This window comes from Silene latifolia, chromosome Y, assembly GCF_048544455.1.
Source record: "Silene latifolia isolate original U9 population chromosome Y, ASM4854445v1, whole genome shotgun sequence".
Taxonomy (NCBI): Eukaryota; Viridiplantae; Streptophyta; class Magnoliopsida; order Caryophyllales; family Caryophyllaceae; genus Silene; species Silene latifolia.
In genome coordinates, this window is record NC_133538.1 from 193,373,413 (window position 1) to 193,395,674 (window position 22,262).

The 22,262-nt window shown below is 34.3% G+C and overlaps 1 protein-coding gene across 1 annotated transcript; it reads right to left on the reverse strand.

Annotated features, from left to right (window-relative positions):
* Window positions 1-27: 27 nt before the first annotated feature.
* On the reverse strand, window positions 28-20,440 carry LOC141629712 (uncharacterized). The gene is made up of 4 exons (XM_074442676.1): window positions 19,553-20,440; window positions 1,434-1,455; window positions 603-1,282; window positions 28-480 (listed from the first exon to the last, which is right to left on the reverse strand). The coding sequence occupies exons 1-4, from the start codon at window positions 20,438-20,440 to the stop codon at window positions 28-30; spliced, it is 2,043 nt and encodes a 680-aa protein (XP_074298777.1).
* Between the last annotated feature and the right edge of the window lie 1,822 nt (window positions 20,441-22,262).

Consider the following 22,262-nt stretch of genomic DNA (forward strand, 5'->3'; position numbering starts at 1 on the left):
TGAGAAATAAGCAATGGGTTGCTTATTTTAAACAAGAACAGCTCCAATCCCTACACCACTAGCATCGTATTCGACTTCGAAAGGTTGCGAGAAGTCGGGTAATGCTAACACGGGGGCTTCACATATCTTCCTCTTAATTATTTCAAACGCCCTTTGGGCAGCCTCGCTCCAATGGAATGTGCCTTTCTTCATACACTCCGTAATAGGACTAGTAATGGTACTAAAATCACGAATAAAACATCGATAGAAGGAAGCAAGTCCATGAAAAGATCTAACCTCAGTTACTGTTTTAGGACTCGTCCAAGAACGAATAGCTTCTATCTTTGTTTGATCAACCGATACTCCATATTTCGAGACAACATAACCCAAGAGCACCACGTAATCTACCAAGAATGTACACTTCTCGGCCTTACCATATAGCTGCTGTTTTCGAAGTGTTTCAAACACTGTCCGCAAGTGTTCAAAATGCTCCTGGATGCTCTTACATAAATTAGAATATCGTCCAAGTATACGACAACAAAATGTCCCAAGAACGGTTTCAAAACTTTATTCATTAATCTCATAAAGGTACTTGGGGCATTAGTGAGACCGAATGGCATTACCAACAACTCATACAAACCATGCTTCGTTTTGAACGCGGTCTTCCATTCATCACCTTCACACATTCGAATCAGATGATAACCACTTCTCAAATCGATTTTTGAAAATATGACCGAACCATGAAGCTCATCTAACATATCATCAAGTCTTGGAATAGGAAAACGATATTTGATGGTGATATTATTTACCGCTCTACTATCGATGCACATCCTCCACGTTCCATCCTTTTTTGGTACAAGCAATGCGGGAACGGCACAAGGACTCATACTCTCACGAATATAGCCACGCTCCATGAGTTCCTCAATTTGACGTTGTAACTCCTTGGTTTCCTCGGGATTACTACGATAAGCGGCCTTGTTAGGAAGTGGCGCACCTGGTACGAGATTAATTTGATGCTCAATTTCACGAATAGGAGGCAAACCCGGTGGTACATCTTCGGGGAAAAAATCCTTAAACTCGTGCAATAGTTCTTTAAGTATTCCATCTTCATGACTCGTTGTGATGGTCTTTGTAGGACTCTCACTTGAGGCCAATGCATATACTGTTTCACCATCATCAATATCTTGCTCCACCTCTCTTTCACTAGCAAACATAGATAAACTTTGTATTTTACCCTTCTTTGCATGCATAGCTCGAATTACCTCCGGGGACATAGGACGCAAAACTATCTTCTTGCCGTTCACTAATAAAGAATATTAATTACTTCTTCCATTGTGATTAACATTACGATCAAATTGCCAAGGACGCCCTAAGAGAATGTGACAAGCATCCATAGGGATAACATCACAAAGCACCTCATCCTTGTAAGAACCCATTGTAAAACCAACACGTACCTGCCTTGTAACCTTCACCTTGCTACCATCATCAAGCCAATGTAAATTATAAGGTTTAGGATGTGCCATAGTAACGAGTGCCAATTTTTCTACCAACTCCGTTGAAGCTACATTCGTGCAACTTCCTCCGTCAATATGTTGGAGCTTGTGTCCTCCACAGTTAGTGTGATAACATATATAAATCTCTTATAGGTTCACAAGGGTATACTTAGTATTTTATCAGTTGATTAACGGTTACTTAATAACGGTTGGCTTACTAGAAGTTTGACGTTATTATCTTACTGATGGCGGTGATCAACTAGTCCCTAAAAGTCACACCTAAAGAATGTGTTTGAGAGATGTGATTATATGAAAATATAATCACATTGATGCCTGACTAAAAGGTTAGTCTATGTATTTGACTAAACAGTTAGTCCATGTGATGATGAGACGATTATTTAATACAATTAAATAATATTAGCTGAGACGAATTAACTGTTAATTCGTAAATTGAATATAAACTGTTATATTTAATTAATGTATATAAATGTTAGCTTAAACGAATTAAGATGTTAATTCGTAATTAATAGTAACCAATTATATTTAATTAGCGAAATATAAATATGTTATATTTATAGTTAATGTATATATTATGCGGAATCGTCATAATAAAATGTTGACAGACCGGTATTAATAAATCGACTACAAACTGTTGTGTGTAGACTTATTAATACATGTCGACATAAATATGACAATTGAAATAAAATACACATTTTATACATTTAGAGAATAACCAAAAATAAGAAGATTTTTCTCCTTATTTTTTGGTTGGTGAAACCGAAAAAAAGAGAGAAAAGAGGAAGAATAAAATCTTCCCCTTTTACTCTCATTTGCACGGTTTTTAAGAAGGGAAGGAGTTCATTTTTCCTCCTAATTCTTTTGACCTAATTCTATCATCACAAAAACTAAAAACCCTAAAAATATATCATCAATTTTGGGGATCTCATTCTAGCAAATTATGAGGCATTTCTCAAAGCATTTTGGGTGCAACAATTAGGAGAATATCGATTTGATATTTGTTCTTAGGCCAAATTTTCTAGGACTAAAGGTTAATTCTAAATCTCTATTCTTTTTGTTTATGTAATTTCATTTATGACTAGCAATTTCATATTTATAATTTCGTTATAATCCGAAATTCTTGATGAAGTATACTGATATTTCCGACAAGTGGTATCAGAGCATAGGCCACAAAATTATTTTATATGATTTTAATAAATGGATTTAAACAAAAAATTTGATGAAAAAAAAAACATTTCGGCCGAATTAATTTTTTCTTGCCGTGAGCATTTTTTTTTATGCCGAGACCTTTTTTGGTTTTTGATGTTTTTTGTTCCATTTGATTTATTCATATTGTTGTTTTAATTTGTTAAGATGATGATATGATAAATTTGTAGATGTTTTGATTTAATATAAAATTAATTTGAAATGTATATGGAATTGTTTTGATTTATGATGATTATTTGTTTTTGCTATATAGTTTTTGGCCACATGATGTGTAATCCCCTATAAAATCTAGTGCAAAACAGTGGCGGAAACACTGTCGAATGGGATTAAATACACAAAGATAAAAGTTCTAACTGTTATAAATTGAGAATGTATAAAATTCTCAAGGATAAAATTAAATGGTTAAGTCTAAACAAATGCCACTTTTATAAAAAGGGCGAAAATAAAATTCCTCAAAAGTGTTAAAACTAAAAACCATAAAAGAAAGCGAGAAAATGAGTAGGATCGCAAACTACTCGCTAGCTCACACAAAAATCCCCTAAGAAAGCTAATACATTGTCATGTTATAAACATAACAGCCACAATCAGTGGGGAGTAACTCGACGTTCTCCCAGCCATATCACATGATATAAGTGTTACAGATGCAATTAATATATCAAAGTAAATTGAAATGTTATAAAACATAAGTAACAAAATATGATTACCAAATCACGTTAACCAACGTGCTGCATGCTTAAAAGCAAAATTCCTCAAATGATAGAATGGAAATAATATAGTTCAGGCTAGATATTCACTTTAGCTATACTCCTTGACACCGCAGCATCTTACACTAGTTTCGGGAACTCAGTGTCACGCAAAGGTGACCAACTCCAAGTTCGCTCACTAGACAACAAGCTATAATAGGACACGTCTTACCACGCAGTGCGAAGTCCTAGTCTAAGTACATGTACATGACTCTACGACAATCTGTACCGCCCGCAGGATACCCAATCTTATAGCTGTATAAGAACCCGTATGCCTTAGTTTATTATTCTTTGCCTTTACTTTCATTATTCCAAACTTAAAAGTATTCCAAGTGATATAGTATATTATTCAAATGGTTCGTAAGTGAACTACACTTTTATTTTCTTCGAATTAGAAAACTTAAACTTAAAACCAAAAGTATAAAATTTATTTAAGGACTTTAAATAAATTAAGTTACTGAAATCAAACTTTAAAGACCATCCTTTGACTTAAGGTACTTTAGTAAAGACTTATTACTTAGGCTTTAATGAGACGGAGTTCTACATTAGTTTATAAAACTGAACAGCAGTATTGTAAAATTCATAATTAATTATAGAAAAATCGAAATGACGCAAGGCCAATTTTCCTGGTTTCCTGTAGCTTTTAGCTACAACTTTCATTTTTTGACAAACGTTAAATTACGAAAGTATCAGGGGTCTAAAAATTCATTTCTAAAAACTGTCAGAAAACGTCACCCATAATGTTTCAGTTCATAAATCCACTTTTAGAAAACATTTTAAGGCAAGGCATAATTTTAAACATAATTAAACATGATAAATCTTCATTGAGAAAAAGATTAGCTACTGTATCAAAAGCAAAATATCTTTTAAAAAATGAATCTTTGAGAGAAGTCAGAAACGCGTTTTACAGACGAGCTGTTCACAAATAATTTATTCTGACCAAACCGTAAGTCTAAATCTTATGAAAATTTTTATACAGACTCTACACTTTAAAATAACAGGAGTCTATTCTTTACACTTTTTCAAATTCGAAATAAAAACAGGTGATATGAATTTTACAAACAGACGAACATGTTTGACAGATTTAACAACGGTTTTCATCAAACTTGTAAAATACACCATAAATCGAAAATAATGATTGAAGACCTACAAATTTATACACAATTTAATACTCCATGTCTCTGCCATATACTAAAATATTGTAAATTTACAATTTTATTTAGTATTTTTAACATAATTAAAACCGAACAGAAACGCTATAATCGCAGAAACTGCGTCAATACTTTAAATTACGAAATAAATACTAAAACTCCAAAATAATTACCACAAAAATTCATGGCATCTTAAAATCAACTATTAATTCCAGAAAAATAATTTACATCTGTTTAAATTATAAAAATGAAATATTAAAACCCTAATATCAAAACAATCGATTTGATCATAAAACTTGTAAATCAACCAAAATAAATTCCTATTGACAAAATAAAATTTATACATAGTCAAAATAGATTATGGATATCAAGAGATCAGAAAGTAAAGGTTTCAAAAATCATATGTATCAATAAATCTTTATAAAACCACAAAAAAGCAATAATACATACAACTACAACAATTAATCAATGCAATACCGAGTAACGTCGTAGTTACCTTGTTACGAATCCGAATCCACATATGCTAGCCTTCAATATCTCCTCTACAAACCCTTAGAAAAAGATGAACGGATGATGAGGGAAGGTCGATCGAAATAAAGAAGCAAGAAGGCAAGCACGTACGTAGAATGATTTGTAAAACGTAAATAAGGAAGCAAGAAGGCAAGCACGTACGTAAATTTTATTCTTTAGAAACAGAGAACGGCGGAAGAGGGTTTACGTTCCATATTTTTTTTTGCAAGAGGGATAGATATGTGAATGATAAATGACCTAATGAATGTAGTCATAAAGTAGAGTGTTTAAGAGGGAAAGAATAAATATAAGTAATAAAATCTCCTTGAAAAGCTCTAGAAAAAACCACCACAAGAGGGAATAAGTCAAAGAAAATACCTTCTAATTTTTATTGTAAAATAATTAGAAGTCGAATAAAAACAATTTATCAAAGACTTAAAGTAAAAGATATAAAAAAAAAGTTTTCAAAATAAATTTTCTAGATATAAAATACACGGTAAAAAAAAAGTGATGAACCAGAATCGTTTTCCCATTTTATAAAAAAAAGTGACATATAATTAAAAGTCGGTCCATTTATAAAATAGGACTAAAATTAATAAAAATGGTGTTAAATAAAACACTAAACCAAAATTAGTATAAAAAGAAATAAAAATAAACCTCTTTAACGAAAATCAAATAAATGAGATTTATTAAAATGGTGGGTGTTACAATCTCCCCCACTAAAAGAAAGTTTCGTCCTCGAAACTTAAAAGTAAAAAAAATAAAATTTAAAGAACAAGATTTTTTTTTTTTATCATTTGTTGACACTTAAATTAGAAATCATCGTTGAGGTCATACAATTTTTAAACAAGTTTTCAAAATTGAACTATTAAAATCACTTGTCTCATCTCATGGAACAAGAGAAATACGTCGCGAACCAGGATTCTGCGTCCAAGATAAGGGTAAGTCAACATTGGAAAAATCAAATCTTACAACCATGCATCAGCAAGTACTGAACCAGTCATTAGACGTCTTTAATGACAAGTCCTAGCATCCACCAATGTCGAAATTCAAAAGTAAATGTGCCAATTTAACATAAAACCTTTGAGCAAATCAAATTTTGAAAATACAACACCACTTTTGAAAGTTTCTCAAGGCATCAAAGTATTTGAAAAACAAAATTCGGAAGTATTTTCAAACGAATTTCAAGTCATTTCGAAACAAAACCAAATTTAAATGATAACCCAAAACTAAAAGAGAAAGAGAAGTTCAAAACTTTGAAGCTAGTCATAATTCAGAACTTCCAAGATAATCAAAATATCTTTATAAAAGTCAAAATATTTTGTGTAAGATGGAATTTCTCAAAGAAAAAGGTTCACGAGAAATCAAATTCGTATATACAACATAACATTTGAATGGTTTTTTTTTTATGCATTAAATAACTTTATTTGAAACAATTCCTGTATATTTCCAAACGAGTTTTAAGACATTTTGAAACAAAACCAAGTTTAGACACTAATCCAGAGTAACACTAAATATGAAATGTTTTTAAATCATAACTTAAAATTAAAATTTTAAATCATAACTCAAAATTAAAATTTCCGAGAACCAAACTTTGTAAAAGCAGAAACTCTTGTATAAAATGGAAATATCCGAGGAAAAAGGTCAACGGTAAATCAAGACAAAAGTTTTGAAACTAAAGCAAGGGAGAGAATGATTTAAGAGTCATATATAACTCTCTCAAGGATTATGAAAGGGGATAAACATCTCGAGATTCAAAAGAGGGAGTGCAAATTTTACTTAAAACCTTTTTACAAATCGAATTTGTAAATACAACATAACTTTTGAAAGTTTTAGAAGCATCGAAACAAAAATTTTGGAAACAATTCCGAAATACTTTCAAACGAGTTTTAAAAACCATTTGAAGACAGACAAAATTTAGATACTAACCAAGAGTAAAACGAAAATAGAAGTTTAACACTTTGAAATCATAAGTTTTCAAGATAATCAAAACTTTGGAGTCAGACCTTGTATAAAAAGAAATATTCGAGGAAAAAGGCTAAAGGTAAAAATTTTCAAACTTAAGCCAAGGTTAAGGTAGTAACAGATGCTCAGGTGAAGAAGTGAGAATGAGAGATTCAAGAGCTATACAAAGCTCTCTCAAGGATTACAAAAGAGGTTAAAGATCTCAAGATTCTTGATACGACTCCTCCATGGAACCAAAGCTTTTGCTATTTCCATCGAAAACAACATCAAGGTTATAAAACTCAGGCAACTAAGTTATCAAGCTCAGAATTGCCAAACTTCCTAGTCTACATCCTCCAAAATTATCGATTAACACAACTTCCATCTCAAATCCTTACATGACTGATCATCCTCTCAAAACATCATGGTAAAGAAATCCATCAAGTACTTCAACATCCAACTGACTAATTAAATTCCTCAAGTTATCAAATCCATAAGACTCCTCAAAACACCAAACATAAATCATCGTCTAACAAAGCTCTGATGAGAATTCCTCTGAACTGAAAGCAACAATGCCTCTAACATCCACAAGTACAATCTAACGAAGATAAAGCTCTCTTAGAAGTCCATCAAATGAATATAAAGGTCTCTTAGCAGTTCATTAAATTCTCAATCATAACACTTTGCAATGACTAGGGGTTAAGAACTCAACCAAGCAACAATTTCGATCATATAAGGTCATCAAACAACGATTTCCTTTAAAGTAATTGGACCAAAATATTCCTTAGAGAAATACATGTACTAAGGTTAAGACATTAAGATATGATACGTATACATAATTCCTAACTCCGGGTTCATAATTCTTCAAATCAATATAATCAATCCAAACTGCAGTTGGGCTAAGACACTCCTTACTCTTGAGGTTAACACTAAACAACTCAAGTAAAGTTAAGTCACACAACCAAAAGCTCCAAGGTTACAACCTTACATCAGAACTCAACAATCTAAATCCATAAGAATCAAAACTGAGATTAATCTAAGTCAACCAATAATGACACATGGTTACTATAAAAACCTTAATCACATTTAGACCAAAATATGCAAGCTGCTTATACGTCAAAGCCAACATCTAAGCTAAAATCCTAAATCCATAATCCACTAGCCACCATTCAAATTAATCCTTATGGAAGGAAATCTCTTACAAGATTAGACATTAAAGATAAAACTTACTATCCTCAAACCATAAGTAACAAGACTTTACTAAACCTCAAACACACTTAACTTCCATCAAAGCTCACCAAGGGAGAGTCAGTCTATCCAAGGAATCTTAAGGGAATAGATACCAAGGAGGAGGAATCACAAAGAAGGATTAATTCATCAGATTAGGAGATGAAAATTTATAATAAGAACATAGAAAGCAGCTAAGACTGAAAAAGTAAAGGAAGAAGAATCGCAACAAAGATTCATTCATCATGGTGGGAGATAAAGATTTTTAAGAAGCACACATAAGCGACTAAAGTGACAAGAGTGAAGGAATAAGAACAATGATCGCAGACTAATAAGGTCCGAGACCGGAGAAGGAATTTCAAGGCTCTAGAGTTGCAAGAGGGCTCACTAGGTCGCACCATCTTCTTGTAGAGAGATAAACACACGAGTCTTGGGTCGCCGTCTAACGGATCCACGGTGTAATCATCTCTTGGTCTCATCGCACCATTGTGAAACTTGAGTCTACTCTTGGCCAACATGTCTCGCGGCTTGAGCGGGAAAGAATCTGAAGGCTGAAACTACCATTGTCCCATCAAGTTCTCCACGCGCCGCCTAGGTTGTGGAGCGAGTTCAATATCACCATCATGATCGCGTTCTGGTCCGGGAAAACACCACGTCCATGTCCACCTTCCTTCATCTTCTTCGTCGGAGGAAATAAAAACAAAACATAGATTCAATGCTAGTCATTGATTTTGCAGGAACACATAAACTAACATTCAAGTCCTTATGGTTTCTACCCATCTCTCACTAAATCATTTATTTAGTCAAATCATTTATTAGGCATTTTCCTAAAGATCAATGTGTGAGCGTCGGGAGCAGCGATGCTCTGATACCAACTGTAATCCCCTATAAAATCTAGTGCAAAACAGTGGCGGAAACACTGTCGAATGGGATTAAATACACAAAGATAAAAGTTCTAACTGTTATAAATTGAGAATGTATAAAATTCTCAAGGATAAAATTAAATGGTTAAGTCTAAACAAATGCCACTTTTATAAAAAGGGCGAAAATAAAATTCCTCAAAAGTGTTAAAACTAAAAACCATAAAAGAAAGGAAAAAGAGTAGGATCGCAAACTACTCGCTAGCTCACACAAAAATCCCAAGCAAAGCTAATACTGTCATGTTATAAACATAACGACCCAATCAATCGATGGGGAGTAACTCGCGTTCTCCCAGCCATATCACATGATATAAGTGTTACGAGATGCAATTAATATATCAAAGTAAATTGAAATGTTATAAAACATAAGTAACAAAATATGATTACCAAATCACGTTAACCAACGTCTTTGCATGCTTAAAAGCAAAATTCCTCAAATGATAGAATGGAAATAATATAGTTCGGGCTAGATATTCACTTTAGCTATACTCCTTGACACCGCAACATCTTACACTAGTTTTGGGAACTCGGTGTCACGCAAAGGTGACCAACTCCAAGTTCGCTCACTAGACAACAAGCTATAATAGGACACGTCTTACCACGCAGTGCGAAGTCCTAGTCTAAGTACATGTACATGACTCTACGACAATCTGTACCGCCCGCAGGATACCCAATCTTATAGCTGTATAAGAACCCGTATGCCTTAGTTTATTATTCTTTGCCTTTACTTTCATTATTCCAAACTTAAAAGTATTCCAAGTGATATAGTATATTATTCAAATGGTTCGTAAGTGAACTACACTTTTATTTTCTTGAATTAGAAAACTTAAACTTAAAACCAAAAGTATAAAATTTATTTAAGGACTTTAAATAAATTAAGTTACTGAAATCAAACTTTAAAGACCATCCTTTGACTTAAGGTACTTTAGTAAAGACTTATTACTTAGGCTTTAATGAGACGGAGTTCTACATTAGTTTATAAAACTGAACAGCAGTATTGTAAAATTCATAATTAATTATAGAAAAATCGAAATGACGCAAGGCCAATTTTCCTGGTTTCCTGTAGCTTTTAGCTACAACTTTCATTTTTTGACAAACGTTAAATTACGAAAGTATCAGGGGTCTAAAAATTCATTTCTAAAAACTGTCAGAAAACGTCACCCATAATGTTTCAGTTCATAAATCCACTTTTAGAAAACATTTTAAGGCAAGGCATAATTTTAAACATAATTAAACATGATAAATCTTCATTGAGAAAAAGATTAGCTACTGTATCAAAAGCAAAATATCTTTTAAAAAATGAATCTTTGAGAGAAGTCAGAAACGCGTTTTACAGACGAGCTGTTCACAAATAATTTATTCTGACCAAACCGTAAGTCTAAATCTTATGAAAATTTTTATACAGACTCTACACTTTAAAATAACAGGAGTCTATTCTTTACACTTTTTCAAATTCGAAATAAAAACAGGTGATATGAATTTTACAAACAGACGAACATGTTTGACAGATTTAACAACGGTTTTCATCAAACTTGTAAAATACACCATAAATCGAAAATAATGATTGAAGACCTACAAATTTATACACAACTTAATACTCCATGTCTCTGCCATATACTAAAATATTGTAAATTTACAATTTTATTTAGTATTTTTAACATAATTAAAACCGAACAGAATCGCTATAATCGCTGCGTCAATACTTTAAATTACGAAATAAATACTAAAACTCCAAAATAATTACCACAAAAATTCATGGCATCTTAAAATCAACTATTAATTCCAGAAAAATAATTTACATCTGTTTAAATTATAAAAATGAAATATTAAAACCCTAATATCAAAACAATCGATTTGATCATAAAACTTGTAAATCAACCAAAATAAATTCCTATTGACAAAATAAAATTTATACATAGTCAAAATAGATTATGGATATCAAGAGATCAGAAAGTAAAGGTTTCAAAAATCATATGTATCAATAAATCTTTATAAAACCACAAAAAAAGCAATAATACATACAACTACAACAATTAATCAATGCAATACCGAGTAACGTCGTAGTTACCTTGTTACGAATCCGAATCCACATATGCTAGCCTTCAATATCTCCTCTACAAACCCTTAGAAAAAGATGAACGGATGATGAGGGAAGGTCGATCGAAATAAAGAAGCAAGAAGGCAAGCACACGACGTAGAATGATTTGTAAAACGTAAATAAGGAAGCAAGAAGGCAAGCACGTACGTAAATTTTATTCTTTAGAAACAGAGAACAGCGGAAGAGGGTTTACGTTCCATATTTTTTTTTTGCAAGAGGGATAGATATGTGAATGATAAATGACCTAATGAATGTAGTCATAAAGTAGAGTGTTTAAGAGGGAAAGAATAATTATAAGTAATAAAATCTCCTTGAAAAGCTCTAGAAAAACCAGCCACAAGAGGGAATAAGTCAAAGAAAATACCTTCTAATTTTTATTGTAAAATAATTAGAAGTCGAATAAAAACAATTTATCAAAGACTTAAAGTAAAAGATATAAAAAAAAAAAGTTTTCAAAATAAATTTTCTAGATATAAAATACACGGTAAAAAAAAAGTGATGAACCAGAATCGTTTTCCCATTTTATAAAAAAAAGTGACATATAATTAAAAGTCGGTCCATTTATAAAATAGGACTAAAATTAATAAAAATGGTGTTAAATAAAACACTAAACCAAAATTAGTATAAAAAGAAATAAAAATAAACCTCTTTAACGAAAATCAAATAAATGAGATTTATTAAAATGGTGGGTGTTACATGATGTTAAATTGTTAAATGTTGATGATTATGCCAATCTTGTTCTAATAGCAACTTTAAACAAATTTGTTCATCTATTTTTTTTTTGATAAGAAAAAAAAGGGGGCTGTTTTCGTTTTGTAATTCAGCCGAGAACAAGAAAAAAAAAACCGTTTTTGTGTTTTTAGGGCTTATTGCCGAGTAAAAATAAAAAAAAACCGTTTTTGTTTTTTTTGGGCAAAATGCCGAGAGGAAACAAAAAGGAAAATTCTGTTTTTTTTTTATTTTTTTTTAAAATACCGTGAGCTTTTATATATATATATATATATATATATATATATAAAACAGTTTCGGTTTTTGTTAGTTTTTGGCCAATAATAATTATACATTATTTCAATAATGTATGATTGTTTGTTGTGAAAAGGTTCACAAATTTAAGATACCTAATTATTTTAAAGAGGTTTACAATAATGTTGGATTAATTCATATTACAAGTTAATATGTATTAAGATTGGAATTATTGTGAGTAATTGAGGAATTGTCACATAATTTGATAATTTAAATAGGTGGTTTGGATAAATTACTCTACATAATTAAGGAATTATGTCTTGAATGATTAATTTATAGTTGATGCATTTTTATTTAGTTGAATGTTTTGTTGAATGGTTTAATTTACGTATTTTTGCAATCGGTTGTAATTTGTAATACCTAGTGTGGCCTTAGTTAATTATGTTTTCGTAATGATGGAAACATAATTTTAATGTAATTTTGAGATCTCGAATCTCCTTTAATTTTCTTTAGTATTATGGTTTTGAAATTAGAACGTAAATAGGTTTATTTTGTAATTTATTAATTGTAATTTTTAGAAGACTAAAGATGGAGATTGGATTGCTCACTCCCGCTACATGGACCAAGATGGAACATCAAGACAAGCTTCTCGGGTCCTAGGAAGGATTCCAAAGTTGTATTTATGTTCATTTTGGTAGATAGGCCACACTATGACTTTATTTTTGTTTTACGTTTTTCCATTCTTATTGCTTTTCTTCGCATGATAATTAGTGCATCATTTTCCGCCTAAACCAAACCACCTACTACTAAAATGCATGAAAATTGACTCATATAGTTTGGATGTTAGTTTTCATAGACATACAGATGTCACACAATTTTAAGCCATCATCTTAGTTTATTCATTCTCGAATGCTAGATATTAGTTCACTTAAAATGAATTAAAATAAAGTTGATGGGATCTTCCTCTAAAACTGAAATTGAGACTAGTCTTTATAGGCCAAACAGCTATGAATCCCTTCTTCGTCGGTAGGCATATAGGACCTTACTCTCCATATGACCCCTTCTACGTTGGGTAAGTAGTTTGTGTTGACTTAGTTTACCTCAACATTATAATCCGAAGAGTTTCTCGTGATTATGATGGACTATAGATAGAATTTACAGAAATTTATTGACCTAGAATTCTAATAGTAGAATTAGCCAAGAGGTTGGCTTATCAATTTACAGATAATTGAGTCTTGGGATCATTTATATAATTCTTGAGGGAGGTCAATTGTATAAATGCTTGAATCTTCGCTTATAACAGTTTTGCATTAGACTTATATCATAACGATGAGTATGCTTATTATATTTTTTCCTTCTTTCGCAGTGTAGAATTCGTTTTATATTGATAATACTGTTACAACAGATGGCTGGAAATAACGAAATCCCTATGCCAAGTGCCACACTTGGACGCGAGTCCTGGCTAAAAGCTTTCATGGACCACATGAATCAGTTCACACGACTGAAGAATGACGGGTCCAACTTTGCGGACTGGGAAGCCTCATTACGGAGTGCGGCCATTGCTGACGGTAAGCTCAAGTACTTAACTGAGCCAATACAGCCAATCCCAGGCCCCAATGCAAGAGCTAACGAGTCAATTGCTTATAGTGACTTCGTTATGGAAGCGGGTGCGATAAAGAACGTACTCATTTTTGCAATGGAAACCAATTTGCAAAGACGCTTCATTGCCCAAGGTGCAAACAAGATTTTCACCACGCTCACTAATCAGTTCTCAAAAGCGCCGAGAATCGTTACTTATGAGCATACCTGTCGCTTCTTTGATGCGAAACTGCAGAAGGGCCAACCGGTTAGCCCACACATTCTTAACATGATTGAGAATGTCGAGAAATTGGAGGCACTTGATTGCAAAATCAGTGAGAGCATAGTCATTGACCGTATGCTTCATTCACTTCATGATGGTTTTGCCCTTTTCAGGGCAAATTACTACATGAATGACATGAAGAAAAGTCCTCATGAGCTACACTCACTTCTCGTACAGACCAAGAAGGATATGAAATTGAGTGGGAGCATGAAGCAAGATGTTCTCATGATTTCCAACAAGAATAAGGGTAAGGGCAAGGCTCACGGCGACCTAACTGTAGGAAAGCCAAAGTTTAAAAAGTCAGGAAATGGTAAGAGTGGGCCTGGTGAGACTAGTGGCTCACTAGGCAAGGCAAAGAGCAAGGATGGTAACGTTGAGTGCCACCATTGTCACAAGACTGGGCATTGGAGGAGGAACTGTCCCGTGTACCGTGAGGACATAAAAGCAGGCCGCGTCACTTCTGTTGGTATGTCATCTTATATTCATATGATTGAGATTAACCATGCAAGTTTCAGAACTTGGGTGCTTGATAGTGGTTGTGGTTCTCATCTGTGTAATCATTTGCAGGGCCTAAAAAAAATCACACCTCTCGCAAAGGGTGATGTGGACCTGCGAGTCGAGAATGGAGCACGAGTTGCTGCAGTCTCAAAGGGAACATACGTAATCCAGCTCCCTAGTGGGTTTAAGTTATATTTATATAACTGTTACTATGTACCCAGTTTATCTAAGAACATTATTTATGTTTCCGTACTTGATAAAGACGGTTTTTCATTTTCAATAAAGGACAATAGCTGTATTTTCTCTTTTAATGAAATGGTTTATGGCAAAGCAGTTTCCATGAATGAAATTTATATCTTAGATCAAACCACAGAGATATTACATGTGAATAATAAGAAATTAAAGGTTGGTGACAAAGATCAAACTTATCTATGGCATTGTCGAATGGGACACATAAATGAAAAACGTGTAAAGAAACTCATCGAGAATGGGACTATTCCCGCATTCGATTTTTCTACATTTGGCACGTGTGAATCATGTCTTATCGGCAAAATGACTCGAATTTCGTTCAAAGGTGTTGGAATGCGCGCTAGTGACCTATTAGGACTCATACATACTGATGTATGTGGACCTATGTCAATCACCGCTAGAGATGGCTATATATATTTTATCACTTTCACGGACGATTTGAGTAGATACGGATATGTCTACTTAATGAAGCATAAAAGTAAGTCTTTTGAAAAATTCAAGGAATACCAGAATAAGGTTGAGAACCAACTGGGAAAAAAGGTTAAAGCACTCCGTTCAGATCGGGGTGGCGAATATCTTTCAAATGAGTTTGATCAACACCTCAAGGACTGTGGAATAGTTTTACAGTTAACTCCACCTGGAACACCTCAATTAAATGGTGTGTCCGAACGGAGAAATCGAACATTACTTGATAAGGTTCGATCCATGATGAGTCACACGGTAGTACCTGATTCATTATGAGGTTTTGCTCTTTTGTCAGCTGCTCTTATATTTAACCGAAGTCCGTCTAAAGCTGTCGACAAGACTTCATATGAAATGTGGAAGGGAACGGTCCCTAACTTGTCCTTTATTCGGGTTTGGGGCTGCGAGGCTTATGTCAAGTGGAGACACGAGGATTAGCTTAGGCCGCGATCGGTCAAGACATACTTTATTGATTATCCAAAAGGAATGTTTGGTCATTACTTCTATTGGCCTACCGAACATCGAGTTTTTGTTGCAGCTAGTGCAAAGTTTTTAGAGAAAGAATTTCTCGAGAACAAGTCAAGTAATAGAACCTACGAGCTGTCGGAGATTCAAGAACCAACAACCGAGGAACAGATGGAGGAAGTTGTTCCTTCAACTGATGATACGATTAATATTCCTCAGGAACCTAGGAGGTCGCGTAGAGTCTCTAATCCTCCAGATAGATACATTGGTATGGTCGAGGAAAATGACGTTTTACTCCTAGAGAGTAATGAACCCGCTACTTATAAAGGTGCCATGGCCTATTCTGACTCAAAGCTATGGCTTGAAGCCATGCAATCAGAGATGGACTCCATGTATGAGAATGACGTATGGGATCTTGTTGATTTACCTAACAAGGTACGACCTCTTCAGTGTAAATGGCTTGACAAAATAAAGCATTCTTTAGAGGGGCAACCAGATACCTATAAGGCACGAATAGTGGCAAAAGGTTTCACTCAAGTGCACGGATTGCATTATGATGAAATTTTTGCACCCGTAGTTATGCTGCGTTCCATTCGGATAATCTTAGCGATTGCCGCATTTCAGGACTATGAAATTTGGCAAATGGATGTGAAAACCGCCTTCTTAAACGGTTATTTGGAGGAGGAGTTGTACATGGTGCAACCCGAAGGTTTCATAGATCCTGAAAATCCTAAGACAGTGTGCAAGCTTAAGCGTTCCATTTATGGACTTAAGCAAGCTTCTCGGAGTTGGAATCATCATTTCGACTAGGTGATAAAAGAGTATGGTTTCACTCGATCGGTCGAGGAACCATGCTTATATGTCAAGTCGAGTGGGAGTAAGATTTCTTTCTTGATATTGTATATCGATGACATACTCTTGATTGGGAATGACATTCCTCTCTTATCTTCGGTAAAAGGATGGTTAAAGAACCATTTCCAGATGAAAGATCTGGGTGAGGCACAACGCATATTGGGAATCCGTATCTATCGAGATAGATCACGATGGATGTTATCACTAAGTCAGGAGTCTTATTTGGATAAGATTCTTGAGAGGTTCAGCATGACCAACTCCAAGAAGGGGAACCTTCCAATGACGTCCGGGATGCATTTGAGCAAGTCTCAGTCACCCACGACACCTGAAGGGGTTGAACGCATGAGTCGTGTTCCTTATGCATCTGCAATAGGATCAATCATATATGCCATGATATGCACACGTCCAGATGTGGCATATGCATTTAGTATGACGAGTCGGTACCAAGGCAATCCAGGTGAAACACAACGGATAGCTGTTAAAAACATTTTCAAGTACCTACGGAGGACTAAGGATTGGGTATTGACTTATGGAGGTGATACTAAGCTATGTGCAATCGGTTACGCAGATGCTAGCTTCCAAACGGATCGAGATGATTCAAAATCTCAGTCCGGGTTCGTCTTCACTCTTAATGGTGCTGCGGTCAGTTGGAAGAGTTCCAAACAGTGTGTTATAGCAGATTTTAATACTGAATCCGAGTACTATGCCACTTCAGAAGCAGCAAAGGAAGCTATATGGATGCGTCAATTCTTACAAGGACTATCTATAGTTCCTAGTTCGAATGACCCAATCACCATCTATTGTGACAATAGAGGTGCCATCTTCCAGGCTAAGGAGCCTAAGTCTAGCAACAAGTCTAGACATGTACATCAGAAGGCTCACCTGATCCATGATTACGTGGAGCAAGAGGAGATAGTGATTGACAAGATAGCTTCGGATGACAACATCGCGGATCCTCTCACTAAACTATTGTCATATGATAAGCATGAAGGGCACGTTATTTCCATGGGAATTAAACGTGTTCCTGAGTTGTACTAGTTGATTATGGGTTCGATACATTATCTTTTTCATATGCTATTTATAACTTCATCGTTTTATTTAAAATTTTGTTTTTCATGTGGATTGTACGACAACATTGAACGCCACAAAGTGAACTGAATTACATTATATTTGTTTTGTTCCGTAATCGCCTACATGAGCTGATAACTCTGGCTATTATTTTGTGAAGTTGATTGATGGTGGGTTCAACGAGCCATAAGTCAAACGGTTGGCTGATCGATCACAAATGCGAGTTATAACGATACCTCGTAGGACAAATTGTGACAACGTAATGGAGTCCTAAATGTTTTAAAACATTCGGTGTCAGGTCGTGGATTAGACATCTATTGTGTTCCTAGAGTCGATTCTTTTGCCTATCGACTGTCTCTTGAGATTAAGGCAGTTTTTGGGCGAGTTTGGTTTCTTTCTCATGGTCGACCGTAACAGGAGGCTAAGCATATTTTCACTGGGTCATTTTATCTGTGCTTATATCTGCAGGATTCGAGTTGAAGAAAATATCCAACCTTTATCAGGTTTAGTTATTTCTCAGGGCCACTCGAGGAGTTGTAACTGAAATGCATGGCCATGCTCGAATGATGATTCGTTTATCAGTTAAGTTACTCTCTAGTCGGGAAAACCACTCTTGATATTAATCACTTGTAAAATACGACCTTTGTGAATACGGATTTTGGAAATTGTTTTACATTGAGTGGGAGAAATTTTAGGATATGAGAATCAGTTATCGCACATACACTTGTGAGGACAAGTGAGAGTTTGTTGGAGCTTGTATCCTCCACAGTTAGTGTGATAACATATATAAATCTCTTATAGGTTCACAAGGGTATACTTAGTATTTTATCAGTTGATTAAAGTTTACTTAATAACGGTTGGCTTGCTAGAAGTTTGACGTTATTATCATACTAATGGCGGTGATCAACTGGTCCCTAAACGTCACACCTAAAGGATGTGTTTGAGAGAAGTGATTATATGAAAATATAATCACATTGATGCCTAACTAAAAGGTTAGTCTATGTATTTGACTAAACAGTTAGTCAATGTGATGATGAGACGATTATTTAATACAATTAAATAATATTAGCTGAGACAAATTAACTGTTAATTCGTAAATTGAATATAAACTGTTATATTTAATTAATGTATATAAATGTTAGCTTAAACGAATTAAGATGTTAATTCATAATTAAATGTAACCAGTTATATTTAATTAGCGAATTATAAATATGTTATATTTATAGTTAATGTATATATTATGCGGAATTGTCATAATAAAATGTTGACAGACCGGTATTAATAAATCGACTACAAACTGTTGTGTGTAGACTTATTAATACATGTCGACATAAATATGACAATTGAAATAAAATACACATTTTATACATCTATAGAATAACCAAAAATAAGAAGATTTTTCTCCTTATTTTTGGGTTGGTGAAACCGAAAAAAAGAGAGAAAAGAGGAAGAATAAAATCTTCCCCTTTTACTCTCATTTGCACGGTTTTTAAGAGGGTAAGGAGTTCATTTTTCCTCCTAATTCTTTTGACCTAATTCTATCATCACAAAAACTAAAAACCCTAAAAATAAATCATCAATTTTGGGGATCTCATTCTAGCAAATTGAGAGGCATTTCTCAAAGCATTTTGGGTGCAACAATTAGGAGAATATCGATTTGATATTTGTTCTTAGGCCAAATTTGCTAGGACTAAAGGTTAATTCTAAATCTCTATTCTTTTTGTTTATGTAATTTCATTTATGACTAGCAATTTCATATTTATAATTTCATTATAATCCGAAATTCTTGATGAAGTATATTGATATTTCCCACACAATAATCACACTACACCACTTGTATTTCACTTGACACTTTGTATGAAAAATCTGGTCTCGTTGCTCCGTTGTAATAGGCTCTGTATTAGCTTGCAAAGTACGTCGTAGAACAAGATTAGTTTCATATATAAGTGGTTCATAAGGCTCAAAATCTATCTCTCCCTCCACGGCTTCATTCATTAGAAACAACCCATCTTCGTTGTCTTCTTCAAATATCTCATCACGAACATCCACGGCCTCTCGCAATGTGAAATTTCGTTTGTTAGGACAAGCATTCTGAAAGTGTCCAAAACCTTGACACTTAAAACAACGAACAGTAGCCAAACTCTTTTCTTTAGGCGTCTGAACAGTCTTAGAAGCTGTTTGAGCGACTGGTGTTGCTGGAACAGTAGGTTTCGAACTAGAACTCGAACTAGCTCCCGTATTCTTTGACAAATCAGGTCTACTCCAAGGATTAACTCTAGATGAGTTACTTACATTAGCACGTTTAGCCTTATTTTGCCCTTCCACCTTGATACAAAGATCATACAACATATCGAAAGAAGAATAAGGGTGCATCTCAACCGCCTGAGCGATATTAAGGTTTAGCCCTCGAAAGAAACGAGCCATGTTTTGCTCCTCAATCTCCTCTACTTCACTCATAAGGGTTATTCTTTCAAATTCAGTAATATAATTAGTAATATTCAAGCTCCCTTGCATTAACTCAGCCAATTTACGATATAAATCAATCTTATGAGTTTTAGGAACAAACCTCTTTCGTAGCTTACGTTTTAAAGACTCCCACGAAGCTAGCTTTTCATTCACTTCACGTGCCCTAGCAGGCTTCAAACTTTCATACCATAAATATGCGTTCTTGCATAGATTCAAGATAGCATATTTGCAACGCTTCTCATCATCAATGTCCTTGAAGTCGAACATCCTCTCTATCTGTCTTTCTCATTCAAAATATTCCTCGGGATCCGTGCCACCAACAAACTCTGGAAGTTCATTGATTTTGAACTCATCCATGTACTTGACCGGTTCTCTCCGTGGTTGCATACGTTGTCCTGGGGTAAAGTTGATGTTCTTTAAAGCATCTTGGAGATTGTGAAGAAAATTTGGATCATTAAAATCCATGATCACCGTCTTGATCAACAAATCTGTCTCTGATGCCAAATGATACGAAAATTACTCAAAAGAATAAGGTTCGTTAGAGTTGCAGCAGAATTAATAAAACTGGACAGTGCTGAAGACTGTCTGATTGTCGACCTTTTATGATTTGAACGAATTACTGAACTGTCTGATTTAGAACGAGAATTTAGTAATTTTTATGTGATTTTATAATATAAACGAAACAAGAAAATAAAAGGATATTTGCTTGAGCTAGACCTATAGCTCAACCAATGGTGAATTATAATCAAGACCCATTGATTATAACTCGTGTTAATGTTCAAAAACGCCTCAAACAATAACGAAATTCGGAACGAAACTCCTCGAACCTATGCTTACACAATGTAAACGAAAACTTTGCAAGTTTATTAATAATTCTTGGATCTGAAATAAGGATACAATAGCTCCATATTTATACTAAGCTAGACCGACTCCTAGGAGGACTTAAGGAAACAAACGACTTCCCTAACCTTACACGACTCAAACTATGGCTAAATTACCTTATTATAATCCTAATAATTTTAGGAAAAATAATTATAGGAAATAACAACAATAGAATAATTAACTAAACCAGATTTTAAGAAATTTGGAAACTTTCCTAAAACCGGATAGACTACTAATTAGAAAAACCTAAATAAGGAAAGATATGGCAACCAACTTTGTGCTTGCCTATGCACGTTTCCTTGCTTCCTCAAACTCGGTCTTTGTTGCTTGGCGTCCAACGTAAGACTATACTTGGCGCCCAAGTAAACACACGACTCCTTTCGCTGACTCGGACTTGGTTCCAAATAGCTGATGGATCTGAACAGTCATCGGGACTGTTTCATTTAGCTGCTCCAAGTCTAAGTTAACTTCCTCATCAATCAATATCGTATCAAATAGTAAATAGAACAAGAGCGAAAGATAAAGGAATAATCAACATCACAAATTAAGGAAAGAGTAAAGAAAGAGAAAGAGTAAAAGGGAGAATTATAGATTAAAAGATCCTGAAAAGAGAGCAGAACAACCGTCTCATAGTAAAGAAAAGGGAAATTACTGTATGACGTCCCCCTAAACTAATTACCCTTCTCCTATTTATAGGAGAATGATTTGTTATTTGACCTAAAACACAAAATTAATGCTAAAAAGCCTGCGTCCAACAACTAAATACTCGATTGAGGACTTTCATATCACTCGATCGAACAAATTCAAGCTAAAACCTCTCGATCGAGGACTTTAGGTACTCGATCGAACACTTATAAAGAAGGCACCATTCGATCGAGTAGAAAAAGGACTCGATCGAATAAGATAGAACTCGATCGAGTACTTTCCAGCGCACAATTCCTGCTTCGCGCACTGAACTTCAAACGACCGCCATTTCTTCGTTACTTGGTCAAATAGAGTGTTTCCGGTGGAGTTAGCACTAATAATTTGAAGTTCTTCCTTTGCTCGCCTAGCTATCTTACTTCTTTGTGCATCACAATTAGTAGTTTCCAAGCTCTGCCTCAACTCATCTCCTAAATGCATGCATAGGGACATGTATTAAGCTTGATTTCGCTTCTCTTCGGTTCATTCCTACAAATATGACAAGAGAAACCAAAGTAGACAATTC